The 20,306-nt window shown below is 41.2% G+C and overlaps 1 protein-coding gene across 2 annotated transcripts in view; it reads left to right on the forward strand.

Moving 5' to 3' along the window:
* Positions 1-20,306, forward strand: part of LOC149262702 (histone-lysine N-methyltransferase CLF-like) — a 287,901-nt gene that overhangs the window by 266,403 nt on the left and 1,192 nt on the right. For both annotated transcript variants that reach the window (XM_089425080.1, XM_089425082.1), the window contains one exon: positions 20,184-20,231. In XM_089425080.1, coding sequence (XP_089281206.1) covers positions 20,184-20,231 — 48 coding nt within the window. The remainder of the gene's footprint in view (positions 1-20,183; positions 20,232-20,306) is intronic.

The following is a 20,306-nucleotide window of genomic DNA, read 5'->3' on the forward strand; positions in this document are numbered from 1 at the left end:
AAGCATGATCATTGATATGAATATCATTATCTAATATCATATAAATTTAAAATTCTAATTTATAATCATACATCATACATTATGATTAAAGTTTAAACCATATTGATGTTCCACTTCCTACTATGAACATTGAATACTGAACAGTGAATATTGACATAAAATTATAAAAGTCAAGTCTGATACATCATACATCAAGAGTCAAAATTTTATAGAATTATAAAGACTAAACTCAAGTCTGATACATTAAGAGTCAAAATTTTATAGAGTCAGAATAACATAAGAACATCAACATATCAAAAGATAAATGAGCATAATTTTGCTCAAGCCTCAAGGTAATGCCCCGCTAGTCTCTGCATCCAGCTGCTGCATGAATAAATCAGGATCAACCATATCACCATCTGAATCTGAATCACTAGCATTCTCAAACATGCTAAGTGGCACACCAACCAACCCCATCTGTCTCTCATCAAGTCTCTCCTCCATATCTACTTGTGCATCATCCTCTGGATCAACATCCCATCGTGTTGCTGGTCCCTTTAAATACTCAGGTGTCTTCCTATGCTCAAGAAGTAGGGCACTGTGCACAACAACTAACTTCTCCACTCTTTTAGAGGTAAGCTTGTTCCTCTTGATAGAGTGGATGAAGCTATATGTGGACCAATTCCTCTCTGCTGCAGAGGAACTAGGAACGTCTTGCGAATGGAGTGAGGGGCTAGGGCGAATAATGAATTAAATTTATAAAAAAACGAATTGCAACCCTATAGTATTAAAACTAATGTTAAATTTTAATTATAAACAAAAAATTACTTAAAAAATTGGGCCTCTCGACACTCCTCGACCCCCCCACAACCCCCTTTTCGGAAACGACCTCTTAGCACAAGGAAATGACCCCCTGGCACGTCCCCTCCGTACCCTGTTTTTTGGTAGCGTGGGGAAACGACCCCTTCTCATACCCAAGTCCTCGGAGCGTAGGGGAGCTAGGAAACTAGACCCCTAGGAGGGGGAGAGTCCCTGTGGAACACTGGTATAATAATGATAAGAGGGAGCAATTGTGGAGGCTTCAATTACCCCTTTACTCGGCCTACTTTTCTATAGCTCTGGTGTGGCTTTTGCTTTTACGATTTGTCTTTATTTCTTGCATAGCTTGGGCAACCCAAGTTGCTTTATGCCTTTCCAATACAACTTATAGATGAAGTAGTTAATTGTTCATTAGGGTTTTTGAATTCATAAGTTCTTTATTTATATAGAGTGCGAAATGCTTAGGAATTGGGTGATGGCTAGTGGGAGGGGTATAGCTGATGCTAGGCTTTTACCAACGTGTGCTTATTATGTCTTAGCCATCTTTTGCATTTTTCATTTTCTTCATTTGTGGCTTGATATGCTTTTAGTTTCTTTGAGCTGCATCAACCTCTTAGGACAAATTTTTAGGCCTTGACTTGATATATGGTGCTAGTCCCAATAACCAATGGCAATCAACCCAAAGTGTGAAAGTAGATACAAGGGAAACATGGAAGCACATGATTACAGAAATGGTTAATGTACCTTTTGATAGATGATGCACCTTCATTCAAGGAGTGTGCTAGATGGGAGAGAACACTGACTGTGTTATAGGTGGAGAGCTCTGAAGTAAAGCTATGTGTAGATCATCATGGGGTTGCTGGCTGGCTGGCTGACCAATGGGGAGATTTTTTATTTTCTTCTAGGGGTTACCCACTTTTGGTGGGTAGCATGTACTACATGAACTTTAAGTTACAAGTCCTAATGACAAATTAAAATGTGGAACTTAGGGAACGAGGTCTCAATGAAGGATTAGAAAGATGAAGTACCAATAGGTTAATACTAGGCACTCAATCTAAAGTTTTGTCAAATATCCAAGAGGTCAGATCGAAACTGCAACTGTGTTTAAGATAACTTCACACCTAATAAATGTATACTAGTTAGTGCCCTGGTGATATGTCATATGGCTAGTGTTAATCCACCTTCAAGTTCAATCTCAGTCGGGAGAGTGATCAGATGTCTCCTTAGTATTGTGTTGTTTGTATGATTATAGGTAATAATCCCATAGGAGAGAGAATGCACATTATCATTTTACGTTGTTTCTCTATCACTGGCTTGGTTGTGGGATTAATGGTGATTCCATTGAACTCAGATATTAAAAGTGAAATACTTACGTAAATCTGGATGTCTTCAAATCTCCCTTTACTTTTTGATCTCCCAATCATTTTAGTCATTTGTTCTAATCTCTCATTTAACTTTCCCTGGGTTATTAATATGATTCGAATAATGTTCCACTGCTTCACCTTGTTCTCATAGCTTCCTCCCATCTCAGGAGTAAACCCATTCTCTCCTGAGGGGGGAAGCTGGGCAATAATTGACCTAGCCAGAGTGTTCAAGTAAGTGAACGAATGAGATTTTGAAGGGTCCATTGATTCTGTTGTCTAAGAGAACTGAAATTGGTAGTAGGATTAGCAGCACACATTGATGTGAGTTGCCATCTACTGTATAATTGATTACTCTTTGGCATAAGTATTCAAATTGCTAATTTGGATGAACTAGGAACTTAAAACTGTAATATGAAAGAGGCTGTGAAGAAAGGTCAATTAAGGAGGACCAGAATGATTTTCGTAATGTGATGTGTGCAGTTGAGGTAGTCACCAATTCAAATGGAATTTTGTTCTGGAAATATAGGCAGTGAAGCCATTATCATGTTGAACATCCAAACTGTTATGATATCATCACAGATGCCTAAGGTTATGGCATTTACAACCAGTAAATACATATATTCAGTGGACTACATGGTAGTATTGTGGCATAGCATAATATATAGTGAACTTCTTACCCCTTTCAGAGTTCAATATAGTTTTCAATTTTCAGGATTTCAATGTTTTAGGATTGATAGGGTTGCAACATTTCATGACGGGATTCTAAGATGTACGAGGGTATGGTATTGGCATTTAGTTGAAAGCACCAAACCCTCTATGGTCCCTTTCTTGGTGTATTCACTATTGAACTAATCTATCGTTAACTCAAAATATGAGCTTCAGTCACGTAAAAGCCACCGATTAGGCATGTTAAAATTTCTGCTATGTTTTAATGCTTGGATTTTAGACAATTTCATGAAAATTGGAGGGTGTTGACTTTAGTAACAACACAGTGAATGGACTTGGATACAAGTAGCGCTAAGGACTAGTATGGCTGTGCCTAGAGGATTGAGGCAGAGGCTATAAGAGGAGGTAGAGGGTGTTATCGATGGTGGGGATCTCAATACAGGGGATGATTTTGATGACATATAGTTGTTTGTTGTAATATCGTGTTTTTTGGACTCTGGAGGCCATTTAGAGATTTGATCTTAACGCATTTTATTTCAAAACTATATTCACCCTTACATGCTGTATATATGAGCAAACTTTGCACATCTGGTGTCTAATGTTTTGGATATATGCATTTATGTGTGTATTTTATTTCAAATACGTATTGCATTTAGTGCCATTCTTCTATATTCACCTTTACATCCTATCAAGATGAACAAACTTCTCATGTTTGGTTTCTAATGAAAATGGTGTGTGTGTGTGCACACTCACAACCACACACTGAGATGCCTGTTATGGAGGAGGCACTTAAGTGGTTACACAAGGAGGACAGGGGCAGGTGTCTGGGGAGGATGACCCACAGCTGTCAAGTGGCGAGGATGAGACTAAGAGTGAGGAGGTTGATGTGGCAGCCTCAACAGCACCTTCTCCATATAATCTGCCTCCCACAAATAGCCATGTATCTTCAACTACAAGCCTTCTCCTATGAGAGAATGACCCGTTAACTTTTCCTGTAAAAAGGGTATAAGGAATCAGTAGCTAGCTGCTAGGTTAGGTGAATCATTGGAGATGACTAATGATGAGACACATTCATTATTTATTTGATGTCATTTTGTATTTATTAGTCTAGAATGGAAAACTATCATGGCTTGTATCGAGTTATCAACTTTGATGTATCATTAATGATCTGGCATCCATTACATTATATACATTGGTATTTTCCATATTTATGTGATAATGTGCTTGTTTGATGTAGCTCTTGGTTTATATCTTAAGAAAATTGAATTTATTTTGTACACTTTAATGCTTGCTTTGCTTTGCTGATTTTTCTGATGTCTATATGACTGGATCATCTACCTTTTTTAACTGATGCTTATTGTTTCAACAATGGTCAAAACCTTGACAACTGAGTACCTCTGCAATGACCATTGTGGCACGCTGCATTTTGGTTGTATGTTATTTCTTGAGTTGGTTGTCTATTGGACATCTGTTGGATTCCCATATGTTCCTAATGATCTTCATCCGCTTTCCTGCATTCAGTAAAAATTCACAATTCGTACATTCCATCCGCATTCATGAGGAGAGATGCCATAGTGAACTCATTAATATATATAAAGAGGCTTTTTGAAGAACCACCTCTCTTTATGATACATTCAATATTTTATCATAGCTTTCTTAATTACCATAATATAGGTGGTCATTCATATGCTAGTTTTATTTACGTATAAAATTTGATGCACATTAGATGGAGGTTTAAACTAGCAGAAAAACTCTATGATGCAAATCAGGTTCTAAGTAATGCTGCCCTGTAATGTTCCTAACTAGGATGAACAGTGATATGCAAAGCAATAAACAATTTCAACACCAGAAAATGAGAGACTATCAGCAAACACCCATAAAAACATTGCAAATAAGAACCTTCTGAGCCTTAGTATTAATTCTTCTGGAAGAAAGTACAATAGTGTTGGAATGGTGCACCTGGGCTTGTCTCAATGGACAAGCGTGACAAAACCCAGGTGAGTAAACAACAACCTAGTGGCTGCACGACTGCTGCTCCAAAGATGTTCTGCGCTGCCTAGAAATTGCGCTGTCTGTTGGAAAGGATGTGCTGGAAACTCCACTTCCTGTGCTCAGAAAATGTTGCAACTTTAGCTTTTGGTTCCTCAACCAAAACCCACAAAAACCCAGAAAGGATTTGGCCCAGTCCTAAACCCCAAAATTCGGCCTCCAAGCACCATGTCCTCTTCCTCACGCTGGGTAGTACGACCTGCCTGTAGTGCGCTGGAAATGTCCCCCAAATCACCCTCAAATGCGTAGATGCTCCCCGCTAAGGCTTTCTTTGCTTCTCTTGGCCAACTCCAGCTCTACAACTCCTTCCAATTCCCGTGTGTGCCCAGTGATGGCTCTCTGCGTAGGCCAAGGTGACTGTAAATTGAGCTGCTCCAATGCAACAATCCCTTGTTCCAAACTCTCCCAAAACGCTGATCCTCCGCTATAGCTTCAATGCCCAAACTCTCCCGACAATTGCTGCCAAGAAGTGCCCACAAACAACACCTGCGTATTCCCCTTTTGCATCCTCCTAAAACACACACTGGCTAAGGTAAGCTAAATAATGTCACTGTGAAACTCCACCGACTTTCCTCCAAGGTAGTACGAATTGCCTTCGTAGGGTGGCACTCGAATTCCCTCGAAGAAAGGTTTGAGTCTACCGCTCGGAAAACTCGATGCTAAACAGTTGGTAACTCGGCTAAGTAGCCTGAGCAACACAAGTGAGTTCGATAGACAAATGATGCCTTGAGTTGGGTAGTTCCTCATCCTTATAACTTCACTAGCCTTCCTTCCCCATGTGGGCCCCTCTCCCTAGCCATTCGATTTCATCTCCAATGCAATTTGAATTGCCCAAGTGCCCAAGCGTGTTCCCCCCCACCTTCCAGATATAATTCAACCTCCTTTCTCCTAAGTCCGTCAGTAAAAAATGCATGGGTTCCTCATTCACCAAAATTACTTAAAATTGTGGGAGACTAAAACCTGTTACAAATATATTTGGGAAGGGACATTACAGTCCTCCCCTCCCAAATGTTGCTTGCCCTCAAGCAACTTCAGCACCAGATGCTCCAAAATGTGTTCACCTTTCCATGTGGCATCGTCATTTGGTAGATTCTTCCACCTCACCCAAAACTCCCTGATGGTTTTGCTCCTTAGCTTCCTCTCCGGAGTCTCCAGAATGGCCTCTGGTTCCAGAACTAGATGTCCCTCGTCAACCAGAGGGGGTAACTCTACAACCGTTGTCACCTGTTGGCCCAACACCTTCTTGAGGCATGAGACATGGAAGATGTTTTGAATCCTACTCCCCTAGGGAAGCTCCAGCGCGTAGGCTATCTCTCCAACTCTCCTTACCACCCTGTACGACCCATAGAAACACGATTGTAGCTTCTCGCCCCCCTTTTGTTTCATGGTAGATTGTTTGTATGGCTGTAGCCAAAGATACACCAAGTCTCCCTCCTCAAAATGTCTCTCGGTACGTGCTTGTCGGCGTACATCTTCTGCTGATTTTGTGTTGTCACTAAGTTGTCCTTGAGAGCCTTGAGAATGTCTTGGATCTCCAGGATCCAATCTTTGGCCTTTAGGGCCCGACTATCTCCAAAAACAATGTTAGCAAAAGACAATGCATCATAACCATACAAGGCACAGAAAGGGGTCATACCAATAGACATGTGGTGGGTGGTGTTGTAGCAATATTCACCCAAATGCAACCATCGAATCCAGGCCCTCTGTTGCTCGGTCACGTAGTTCTTGAGGTACCCCTCCAACCACTAGTTAACTCGCTCAATCTGGCCATATATCTGAGGGTGATAGCTCGTGCTCGGGGTGAGCTCAGTACCCACCAACCTGAAGAGCTCCTGCCAAAACCCTCCCATAAACCGGCTATATCTGTTGCTCACTATGTTCTTCAGAAGTCCATGCAAACGGAAGACCTCTCTGAAGAACAACTCCGCAACCTGTGAGGTTGAATACCAGGTCGAAATGGCAAAGAAATGGGCATATTTGGTCAACCGATCAACCACCACATAGATACAATCCTTGCCCTGCACTGAGGGGAGCTTGGTGATGAAGTCCATGGAGATACTCTCCCATTTCCCCTTAGGAATGGGGAGTGGCTGCAATAATCCTGTTGGATGGGTCAACTCCCCTTTGTTCCTCTGGCATGCCTCACACTCCTATACATGTCCTAACACAACCCCCTTGAGGCCCTTCCATGTGAAACGCTCTCGGACTGCAATGTACATCTTCCTAAATCCTTGATACGCCGACAATGGTGAGTCATGTGCTGCATGGAGCACTCTCTCCCTCAACTGTGAGTTGGGCACCAAAAATATGCACCCCTTATAGTATATGACTTCGTCCATCACCCAGTAGTGCTCGTCTGTGTGTACCCCCTCCAAGATCTTGCATGCCCTCTTATCTTTGGAATACTCTACCAACAATTGAGCCTTCCAATCATGGCAAATGCTCATGAGTGAAAGGCTTGTAGATCTCCTAGTTAGGGCATCGACCACTACGTTATGCTTCCCTCGCACATACTCTATCAAAATCAAAGGCCTGCACCTTGTTGAGCCATCTCTGTTATCTATCATTGAGGCCCCGCTGCCCCATGAAGTGTCAAAGACTGTTGTGATCGCTCTTCACTTGAAATCGGTTACCCACCAAATACTGTCTGAATTTGGCCAAGGCATGCATGATGGCCAACATCTCTTTGTCATATATAGAATATGACTTCTCATGGGGTAAGAGCTTTTGGCTCTCAAAAGAAATGAGATGCCCGTCTTGAATTAACACTGCCCTGATCCCCTCTCCTGATGCATCACACTCCATAGTGAATCGCTGAGAGAAGTCCGGAAGTGCCCACTGGACAACTACTCATCACCTCCTTGAGGCAATCAAAAGCCGATTGTGCCCCATCTGTCCATGTGAAAGCCCCTTTCTTGGTCAAATCCATGAGGGGCGTTGCCAACTACGAAAAGCCTTTGACAAACTTCCGGTAATAGGTGCAGATGCCTAACAATTCCCTCAGCGCTGTCACATCTCAGGGTACCGTCCAGTTTGGAATAGCTCGTATGTTAATTTTAGGTATGTTCTATGCTTAGAGCAGTTTATTTCAATTTTCATAGTTAGCTTAATATCTTTTCCAAATTAGCAATCACATCAGCATTAAAGTAAACTGCATATAGAACATAAACATAAATCGTAGAAGACAAGCCAAGACAAGAGGACACAAGATGTGGCGCTAGCTAGGGGCAAACCCCAATGTGGGGAAACCCTTGATCAATTCTTCTTATATGTTTTTCAATAGTTCAGCAGAGAGAGAGAGATAGTACATTTACAACAGAAGTGAACACTTTGACTTATCTAGATAAGAGCATAGATCATCTCTAAGAAGATGATACATGAGATTAGTTGAAGACATGTTGCTTCAACTGATTCTCCAAGGTGACTCCTTCACCTATCGTTGTGTTGCATTTCGTCATCAAGCTGCACCTCACCGTGTTGCGCCACACTGCACCCATCATCACTATGCTGCATCTCATCATGCTTCATTAATCATGACCTTACCCATCACTGTACTGGATTATGTGCCATTACTGCACCATGTTGTCATATTGACCTATGTGCTCGCTGCATTTTGCTTACTTGTTGTCCCTAGCATGCTTGTTATCATTTGCATGCTTGCTGTTGCATGCTAGCTGTAACATTGCATGCTTGGTGTATTTGCTGCTGAGTACCATACAACTGTCACAATGTTAGTTAGTTGTCCCTTGCAAGCTGCTCTCCTTCAGAGACAAATGCTCTGGCTGTTCCTGCAGTTTCGACAATTTCGGATGTTTCTGGCAGTTTCAGCAATTTCGACAATTCCGGCTATTCCCAGAAGTTCCGGCTTTTCCCGACAGTTCTAGCAGTGCCCAAAAGTTTCGGCTTTTGCCATTTGCATTAGCTTTCTCGGCTGTTTCGGCAGTTCCGGCTATTCCCAACAGTTCTAGCTATTCTTGACAATTCCGACAGTTTCATCGATTTTGGCGATTCCCGACAGTTCCAGCAATTCCCAGCAGTTCCGGCAATTCTGGTAATTCGGGCAATTCCTGGCAGTTCCGGCAGTTCCTGGCAATTCCTGTAGTTTTGGCTTTTCCCCGCAGTTCTGGTAGTTCCGGCTTTTCCGGCGATTCTCGGCAGTTCTGACAGTTCCGACAGTTCCTGCTATTCCCGGCAGTTCCCGCAGTTCTTGGCAGTTTCGACTTTTCCTGACAATTTAGGTTTTTCTCGACAGTTTTGGCTTTTCTGGCTATTCCCAATAGTTTCGGCAGTTCCGACAATTCCGGCTATTCCCGACAGTTCCGACAGTTCTCGGCAATTCCGGCTTTTGCCCTCTGGATTAGGGTAAGCTTTATCCCTTAGGATCTCTGCTGCTACTAAAACCCAAAAACAAGTAGAGAGAAAGAGATCCCAAGTGTGTTGAAATGACTTTAAGGCCACCTCTATTTATACTAAAACGTTGAGCACAAGTGGGGTTTATTTGGTTGTTGGCCGACCTTGACGAATTGTCCCATAACACAAATAAATTCATATCTCCATGAATATTTATCGGAATCGGATGATCTTTAGATCAATCCTACACCTCTCGATGAGAGGGATCCAAGAAAAATATCAGCTTCCATTAATAAGATGACCCACATGGAGTTTGGCCCTAGTTGCCAATCTTAACACTGCTCGTCTTGAGATAACATTGCCTCGATCCCCTCTCCTAATGCATCACACTCCATAGTGAATGGCTGAGGGAAGTGAGGAAGCGCCCATTGGACAACTACTCATCACCTCCTTGAGGCGATCAAAAGCCGATTGTGCCCCATCTGTCGATGTGAAAGCCCCTTTCTTGGTCAAATTCACGAGGAGCGTTGCCAACTACGAAAAGCCTTTGACAAACTTCCGGTAATAGGTGCATATGCCTAAGAATTCCCTCAGTGCTGTCACATCTCGGGGTACCGTCCAGTTTGGAATAGCTCGTATCTTCTCCTCATGCACCTTCACCCCATTTGCGCCATTAATGTGCCCCAAGTAGAGCATCTTAGTCAGGCCAAACTCACATTTGGATAGTTTGGCATAAAGTTGTTGTTCCTCCAGAATACGCAACACCTCTTCAAGGTGTTGGAGATGCTCCTCCCAAGTCTTGTTGTATATCAGTATATCATCGAAAAACACCAATGCAATGTCCTCAACTGCCTCCGGAACACATGGTTCATGCATGATTGGTAGGTGGTCGGTACGTTGGTCAAACTGAAGGGCATGACTAAAAACTCAAATTGCCCATAATGGTATCAGAAGGCTGTCTTGGGATGTCCTGATCCATCATCCTGATCTCATAGTACCTTGAACACAGATCTATCTTAGACAAGTACTTGGATCCTTTAAGCTCATCCACCAACTCATCGATGCGGGGTATGGGGTACCGATTCCTCAATGTCTTCTTGTTGAGCATGCGGTAATTGATGCACATGCATAAGGTTGCATCCTTCTTCTTCACCAGCACTACTGAAGAAGCAAAGGGACTGGAACTCGTAATGATGTGGTCCAACGCCAACAACTCTTTGATGGCCCGCTCAATCTCGTCCTTATAGGCCTTGGGGTGTCTATAAGGGGTGGTAGTCACTACCTGCACACCTGACTCCAACTCGATGGTGTGCTCGAATCCCCTGTTTGGTGGCTGCCCTGGTGGAATTTCCCCAAATACCACTGAGTATCTGTGTAATAGTGCCTATATATCTGGGGGTGGTTACTGGGCCTCTCTCCTAGCCTTTGAGTTCCTCAGCTCTACTACCTGTTGTCGCACAGAATGTCTAGGCATCGTGACAATGCTTAGAGTAAGGGCTGTCACTCTCGATCCTTACTCTGTTTAGACTCTCTCCTAGACAAGTCAAGCAGGGTAGTCCCTAAGGTGAATGGATGAGAAAGCCTATGGATCACGGGCTCTAGGAGATTTTAATGATGGACAACCTGATGAAACTAAATGAATCTCGATTACTTCAGATGAATAGATTAAACGCTAATGTAACCAAGACACGACCACAAGATATAAATAATTATAGACCAGTGTCATGAATATTCAATCAACCGTAGATAAAGTAAAACAAGTTATCCAGAACACTTTACAAATATGTGACGAATAATGATAATCATGAATAATCAATATAAATGCCCAAAACTGTAACATGCAAGAAATTCCAGATTTAAAATGATTTTCGCCAACTGCCCAAATCTAGATTTAATAAATTTTCTCCTATAGCCAATATAATTTAAAACATTATCGCACTTTGACCATAATAGAATTATGAAAATTTAAGATTTAGCATTTAACATCAGAAACACCAAAAATGTAAAGAAGTAAAACAAGTCAATGGGTTAATAAATCGAATTTTTTAATGGGTCATGGGCCACATTAAAAAAAATTAATGTTTAACGACAAATCCCTTAATGTATTTTAACTCAGTCACAAAATTTAATTTCTTTTTTTGAATTTTTTTATTTTATTTTTTAGAACTTTTTAATGTTTAGGATTTTTAGATTTTTATATTTTATAAATTTTTATGATTTTTTAATTTTGTAAAAAAAAAAGAGAATCAAAATGCCTTTTTTTATATATGTATCTTTCTTTCTTTCAATTTTGTTTTTTTTTTGTTGTTTTATTATATTTTATGGTTTTTAGAATTTTTTTAAAATTTTTAATACAAAAAAGGAAGGAAAAAGTAAAATGTCAAAAAGTTATTATTATTATTATTATTTTTTTAAATTTTAAATTATTTATTTATTTATTTTTTACAAGTTTCCCCAAGTTTTTAGATTTTTTTATTTATATTTAAACTTTTTTATAAAAATTAAATCAAATTCAAAAAAAAAAGAAACAAATCGAAAATAAAAATGAGATTAAAAATCGAAATCCAAAAGTCATACAAAAGAAAAAAGCAAATGAAAACGCATAAGCTAACCTAAGCCTAAGATCGAATGAAAGAAAAATAAAATAAAATATATATATATATATATATATATATGCTAACCTTAACTCCTACTCGAAATTCAAATCTAAGTTAAGAATTAATGAAACTAAATTTAACCAATGAATATATACAACAAACAAAATGAAATTGAATGCATAAAGGAACCTAACCCTCTCACATTTAAAAAAAAAAATGAAATGAATGCTATTGTTGTTCGCTGCAGGCAGGACGACAGATAGGGTTTGATCGCTGTGTCGAAGGGGTTTGGAGCAGCTGATGAAGAAATGTAGGGAGGCTCGAGCTAAGCTTTGAGGGAGCAACCAACAACCAGCTCGACGACAGGAGGGAGGGCATAGGGATGCAGATGATAGTGGAAGAGGGTGAGTCAGCTCGATGGTGTGAGCATGCGGGAGAAGAATGCAAATGGGCAGCGTGGAGAGTTTGGGCAGGTCTGCGTGGAAGATAAAGGTAGAAAAGAGCTGGAGCGAAGGCTATGCGGATTTGAAAGGAAGGGCTCACGATGGCAACGAGGAGATGCATACTTGGCTGCTTGAGGAGCAAAATAGGAATGTAGAAAGGAGATGGAGGCTGCGGGTGTATGGTTGCAGATAGGATAAGGGCACAAGGCTACTAGAATGAGGGTTAAGCTAGGCACGATGGCCGAGGGTTTGAAAGCAAATGAGCATTAGAGAGGGACAAAGCAATAAGAGAAATGAAATAGCAACACACAGCGAGGATTTAGGCCAGCACTTTGAATTCGGGCAAGGTATGAGAGGGATCCACAGCAGAAAGCTTTTTTTTAAACCAAAAACCCACAGTAAAATCCACAAACCAAGCAACAAAGAAACTGAAAACGCAGGCAGCAGATAGGTGGCTTAGAAACCCTTTAAAATTTTTTCCGGAAATCTTAATTAAAATTTTAAATCCTTTTGCTTCAGATTGCTTAATGAAACCCTCACGAAATTTTCTAGATCTGAAAATAAATAAATTTAAACCCTTGGACTGCGAAATCTAGATATGATCCCTGCCAAAATGGTGCTGATGGACCCCAGAGATCCAGATCTTACCCTCCAGGGCCTAGATCTGAAATCTGTGCAGTTTTCAACTTCAGAGTTGCATTTATAGGACAACAAGAAACACCCAAACGATATATACAATGACCCAAAAAACTAAAACCCCGAAAACCCAAGTTAGAAAATTGAAAATAATTATAGATCTATAGACATGAATGGCAGATCTATCAGATCTAGGGAGTGTGAGTCCAACTCGGCTCCCAGATCCGATAATCCGAGGCTCTCAACAACTAGATCTACCAATTTAGCACATAAAAATTAAAAATTTTGAGTTTTAGAGGAGGTAGTGAGCTCAAAACCCTGCATCACCCATAAAAAATATCTTATGATAAGCTCGAGATCAAATTTAAGTTGGGCTCTTCATAAAACACGGATTGAGAGTTGGCTGGTTCAACCGATAACTTCTCCGAACGCCTGATGATCTAAAAAAATCAAGACTTTCCTGCAAAACTCAATTCAGCCGTCAACATAGAGCGAGAAAATGATAATAAAATTCAGATTTAATAGAGATACCTTATATTATATTCAAAACTTAAAATATCATTCAAACCCCAGCGAATGAGCAAGATACCTGTATTCAAATCACTCTTCAGAAAGCTATCATCAATGGATAAAAAGAAATCTATGCATGCAAATGACACATCTTATAGTATTTCGACGGAGAGTAACAACAGAAATTAACCCCAAAGTCTTTTTTTATTGCTCATAAAAAAGATTGCAAGAGAGCTTTTCACTTAGTACACGATCAAAAGATCAGATCCAACTGACTGACAAATGACCTCCTATTTAAAGATAAATCTTCCAACGACTAGTTCGAGTGATCCTCGTCAAAGTAATCTCGACCGTTGAGACATGTTGGCCCTGTACTGTGCCTTGAATTGTCAATGTCAAAAATTTGGGAATTCCACATAAAGAAGCAAGGACTCCCCCAGATGGTGCAAAAGATGCTCCCTCTCTGTTGGACTCTCACAATCTCCCACACCACACTCCATCTCCCTTAGTCCTCCTGATCACTATCTAAAAAGACCTCTAAACAGCGGGCATCGATGGCATATTGCCCAGGACTCTTAACAACTAAAACACAGCTTCGTCCTCTTGAGGTCCCTCTTGGTCTCATCATCTAGCTTCCAGTGTCCCTAAGCTTCTTTCTGTGGTGGAGGTCTAGTATCGCTTCCCCTTTGGTGGGAGGGGGTGCATGCAGGGAAAGGCACTCATGTCTTAGGGATGCCCCCCTGCACTCAAATCTCTAGCACATGTCACAACTTCTTGCAATGTAGAAGGTCTGCGTGACTTGACCAGTCCACGCAGTGGCTCGAGTAGGCCCTCTATAAAGGTGTACAGCCTCCTGGCATCTGATAGGTTCGACACCATCACTGAGACTCTCAGAAACTCTGATATGTACTGCTCTGGGTTACTTGTTTGTTTGAGTTCGGTTAGCTCTCTGAAGTGAGCCTCCGGATCTGTCTTATCAAATCGCTCTACCACCCTCTTGGTGAAATCCTCATAGGAAGTAACATTCACATGCCCCAAGGTAGCCAAGTCATGAAACCACCAATCGTGGGCTTCCCCTTCCAATTGCAACATGGCCATCTTGATGGCTTTCATCTTCGTCATTTGATTGAGCTTGAAATAAGTGTCCATCTTCTCTATCCAGGCCCGAGCTGTGCACATGGTAGTGCCATCATATGTGGGGAAGTACATCCTTCCAATAATACGCAATAACTCATAGTTCTGCGTGCCCTGTCCTCCATAGTTCTTGCCCTTCGCATTTTACTTGAGCTTGTAGAAGTCTATGAAAGAGAGTGCGTCTCTGAAGTTTGCTCCCATGGATTTCCACTCCCTAAAGTGCTCCCCCATATGTGAAGGATCTTCGACCCTTGCTGGTTCATTTTGCACCAAAGGCACAAAGGAGGGTAGTGTGGCTCGAGTTGACCCATTGGCTGATGGAGGCTGTGAAGTGGGTGAAGGATTGTCGAATTGTTGAGAGACCCCCGAAGTCTCTCCCAATAGAAACTCCCGATGTGTGCTTCTCTCTCGGTTTTGCATTTTGATCTCCTCTAGCATCTCCTTCTGCCCCTTCGCTTAGTCGCTTCGTGCCTTCAAGAGACTTTGAAAGGCCATCTCCTCTCTGCTCTTGGGCTCTCCCATGCTTTCTGCTACCATTGCCTTCCCCCTTTCCTGTGTGTCGGGTGATGTCCAGTTCCCTTTCTCTGCTCCGATACCTCTGCCTCCTGTACGTAATATTCTTCTGATCCTCCTCACTCACAGGAAATTCCCCACGGCTGAGCCAATATTTGGGCTCCGATACCACTGTAATGTTCTTAACTAGGATGAACAGTGATATGCAAAGCAATAAACAAATTAATTCTTTTGGAAGCAAGTACAATAGTGTTGGAATGGTGCCCCTGGGCTTGTCTCAATGGACAAGCATGACAAAACCTAGGTGAGTAAACAACAACCCAGTGGTTGCACAACTGCTGCTCCAAAGATGTTCTACGCTGCCTATTGGAAAGGATGTGTGGGAATCTCCACTTCTCGTGCTTAGAAAATGTTGCAACTTTAGCTCCTAGTTCCTCAACCAAAACCCACAAAAACCCAGAAAGGGTTTGGCCTTATTCTGACCCCCAAAATTTGGCCTCGAAGCACCACGTCCTCTTCGTGACGTTGGGTAGAACGGTCTGCCTGTAGCGAGCGACATTGGCTTGCCTGTAGTGAGCTGGAAATGTCGCCCAAATCACCTCCAAATGCTGAGATGCTCCCCACTAAGGCTTCCTCTGCTTCTCTCGGCCAGCTCCAGCTCTACAACTCCTTCCTCCAATTCCCATGTGTGCCCAATGATGGTTCTCTACGCAAGCCCAAGTGACTATAAATTGAGATGCTCTGTGAAAATTCTATCACTGTAGCAGCTGATTTACTTTTCCTACTTATTTCATTATAAGTTATTCATGAAATTACTTCTACAAACATTAAAATAAATACTGCTGCAAATATCACATCGTAATACAAAAACAAAAATATGCATACATTGACACAGTTATTTTGGACTAATGTCCCCGGAAAACCCAATGTGGGAAAATCGGTGCAGCAAGGGAGGATTTTATTATTCATCAATTTTCTTGTACAACAGGGTGCCAAACTGGCTTACCCACAGATATACAAACTTCCAGCACTTTCCTAAACCCAGCGTAGGCCCTACTGACCTTTGCTATAGCTTGAAACCCTCTGCGTCAGCCTACTGAGGCTCTGCGCAACCTCTCTGGGCTTCTGCGTCACTCCTGCAACCTTTGTGTGAATGATGCAGGCCCTTCTGGCTTTGCGCAGTCTTTGCTGCCTCTGCGTGGCTTCCTCTGGCTTTGCGTCTGCCTCTTCTGCGCTGATCTCCCGTCTCTCTGTTCCGTATTTGTTGCCTCCTGACTGCTCATCAGACCACTGGTTCAATTTCTCAGCAAACCCCGCTCCAAAAATTGAACTGATTGGTCTCCCTCAGTGTGTTTTCCAAGTGCCCCTCAAGCCTCCTCTTATACTTTTTTTGTTGGCATCTCAACGGCCGGGATTAAGTCCCTAATCAACGGCTAAGATTGGATCTGGCTTGATCCATGTCTTTTTGGACCATTCTAACACAGATTCATATTAATACACATTAATATTTTATTTTCCCTAAGTTTAGACTTAGGGACTCTATTAAAAATATTAATTATTTTAATATCTCTTGATCTAGTAACTCGACTAAGCACCTCGAGCAACACAAGTGAGTTCAATAGACAAATGATGCCTTGAGTTGGGTAGTTCCTCCTCCTTAAAACTTCGTGAGCCTTCCTTCCCCATGTGGGCCCCTCTCCCTAGCCATTCGATTTCATCTCCAAGGCAATTCGAATTGCCCAAGTGCCCAAGTGTGTTTTCCCCATGTGGGTGGCCCCCACCTTCCAGATATAGTTCAACCTCCTTTCTCCTAAGTCCGTAAGTAAAAAAATGCATGGGTTCCTCATTCACCAAAAAATACTCAAAATTGTGGGAGACTAAAACCTGTTACAAATATATTTGGGAAGGCACATTACATACCCTTATTTAGTTATGGCCATAAACAACATGTGACTTGAGTTTTTGTAATTAAGGATTCTTGTATTTATTTGTGTTGTAATGATATTATCTTATTCAAAGAATTGGTAAATATAGAAATTTCTCATTTCCCACCCCGGTTTTCAGTTTCTCCTTGTTTCTCCCATATAGTCAAATGCCTTTTCCCATAACCATACATTTAACAAGCTGGAAAAAATAAATTTGCTGAAAACACAAATTCTGAAATTTTACAGAATGCTGGAAATTGCAGAAATAAAAATCAGCAGTAATAAACAGCCATTAAAACACACATTTAAACACTGAGATTTTTGGTCAATGTGACCCTGGAAAATCCCCTACCACTCTTGGGGAAAACCAGTTTGAGAGCTCTTCTTTATTTCTGGAAAATGCCTTTTTACAGTAAGAGAAATATTCAGCAAAAATCAGCAAGCAAACTTTTACAACTTATCTCAGTTTTGCTGAAACTCAGCCTTGCTAAAACTCAGCCTTGCTGAAACTCCACCCTGCTGAAACTCCGCTGTACAGACTTGCTGAAACTCAGCCTTGCTGAAACTCCGCCCTGCTGCTGATACTCCGTAGCTGATACTCCGCTGCTGAAACTCCGCTCTGCTGAAACTCCGCTGCTGAAACTCCGCAACTCACTGTCCAGAAATCTTCCCTGCTCTCTTGCTCTCCTTCTCTCAATCTGCTCATGAAAGAATTAATGACCTTTTCCTTCTTTAATCTAACCCCGAGTGACTTTTGGGTGATCCCTAAATCCAATGGCTAAAATAGATTGAGATCTAAGGCTGAGATTAAATGCTCATTTAAATCTCACTTTTTATTTTTTAATTCACCCCACTTTAATAAAGACCCACTTAGTCATTTATTTCCAAAGTCACTTTTCCTTTCTAATTTTTATTGACTTTATAAAAGTCACTTTAAAATTAGACTTAGTAACTTTATCACTTAAAGTCACTTTTAAATTAGATTTAACTTTATAAAATTATAAAGTCACTTTAGGAGAAAAATTAAATTCTTTTGGACACTTTTCCCTAGGCCAAAGATCAAAGCCTTAAAGAACCACCTATCCTCCGGTACCAAATTTCAACACTCCCTCTTACCGAGGAAGGTGTTCCTCACCACACCCATCTTGTCTCTGAAGTAGACATGCTTGCCCCATGGTAAGGCTTTGGTAAGAATATCTGCAACCTGCTCATCAGTGGAAATATACTCAAGCTTCACAGCTCCCTTCTGAACATAATCTCTGATGAAATGATATCTGATCCCGATATGCTTTGACCTGTCATGAAATATTGGATTCTCCGTGAGTTTAATGCAACTCTGATTATCACAGTAAATCACTGAAGGTCTCAACAGCTGACCAAATAAGCCAAACAACATCTTGCGAAGCCAGATAGCCTCACAACTAGCTAGACTGGCTGCTATATACTCTGTTTCCGCTGAACTCAGTGCTACTGACTGCTGCTTCCGGCTGAACCATGACACTACTGCTGAACCCAACCCAAAACAGCACCCTGAAGTGCTCATCCTATCAGAAGCACAACCTGCCCAATCAGAATCAGTGTATCCTGCCAATCTCACTCCATCTCCCTGCTTGTAGTCCAGACCATAATCCACTGTCCCCTACAAGTACCGCAAAATGTGTTTTGCAGCCACCCAGTGAACCTTCCTAGGCTCACACATAAATTGACTCATCGTGTTGACTACAAAACAAATATCTGGTCTAGTGTTGACCAAATACATCAAGGAACCAATCAGCTGCCTGTACAATGTGGGATCCACCAACTCGGAATCCGAAGCATGAAGCTTCTTCCAGTGGGTGATCATCGGTGTCGACATGGGTCTACAATCCTTCATGTGGAATCTGCTAAGGATGTCCACAATATACTTCCCTTGCCCCAGGAAGAAATGCCCCTCTTCCTGCCACACCTCCAAGCCCAAAAAGTAATGCATCAAGTCGATGTCCTTCATCTCAAGCTCCGATACCATGTAGAAATTTCTCATTTCCCACCCCGGTTTTCAGTTTCTCCTTATTTCTCCGATATAGTTAAATGCCCTTTCCCATAACCATACATTTAACAAGCTGGAAAAATAAATTTGCTGAAAACACAAATTCTGGAAATTTTACAGAATGCTGGAAATTGCAGAAATAAAAATCAGCAGTAATAAACAGCCATTAAAACACATTTAAACACTGAGATTTTTGGTCAATGTGACCCTGGAGAAACCCCCTACCACTCGGGGAAAACCAGTTTGAGAGCTCTTCTTTATTTCTGGAAAATGCCTTTTTACAGTAAGAGAAATATTCAACAAAAATCAGCAAGCAAACTTTTATAACTTATCTCAGCCTTGCTGAAACTCCGCCCTATTGATACTCCGCTGTTGATACTCCGCAGCTGAAACTCCGCTGCTGAAACTCCGCAGCTCACTGTCCAGAAATCTCCCTTGCTCTCTTGCTCTCCTTCTTTCACTCTGCTCGTGAAAGAATTAATGACCTTTTCTTCCTTTTCCTCCTTTAATCTAACCCCAAGTGACTTTTGGGTGATCCCTAAATCCAATGGCTCTCACTTTTTATTTTTTAATTCACCCCACTTTAATAAAGACCACTTAGTCATTTATTTCCAAAGTCACTTTTCTTTTCTAATTTTTCATTGACTTTATAAAAGTCACTTTAAAATTAGACTTAGTAACTTTATCACTTAAAGTCACTTTTAAATTAGATTTAACTTTATAAAATTATAAAGTCACTTTAGGAGAAAAATTAAATTCTTTTGGACACTTTTCCCTAGGCCAAAGATCAAAGCCTTAAGGAATCACCTGTCCTCCGGTACCAAATTTCATCAGTAAAAGGATATAACTTTAAAGAGTAACTGATGTCTGCATTCTTTAAAGTGATCTATGAGAATTGATATGACAATCAATCTGTGGTGAAGAGACTCGTGATAAAAACTGCAGTTTATATATCCTATCATTTTTGGCAATGCATTTTTTTGCTTTTTCATGCATTCTTATTGCTTCTATACTTTGAGCTTTCCAGTTAGTTGATTGGAGGCTGACATTTGTAGTAGCACATTCCTCATTGATATCTTGACTCAATCAACTATGTTAATGTGTTTGCAACAAAATGTGTAAACTTGTGATTTTGATGGTATAACCATGAAGCTGTGAATCATGATGTGCAGGTACTGCTTGGAAGGTCAGATGTTTCTGGATGGGGAGCATTTTTAAAGGTAATTCATTCTTTTGATTTGTATGCCACTTATGGACTATTGGGTAGCCAGATGTGTAGGAAGTTGGAACTACAT

Source organism: Pinus tabuliformis, chromosome 6 (assembly GCF_031772625.1).
Source record: "Pinus tabuliformis cultivar Carrire ecotype Pingquan chromosome 6, CPIR1, whole genome shotgun sequence".
Lineage (NCBI taxonomy): Eukaryota > Viridiplantae > Streptophyta > Pinopsida > Pinales > Pinaceae > Pinus > Pinus tabuliformis.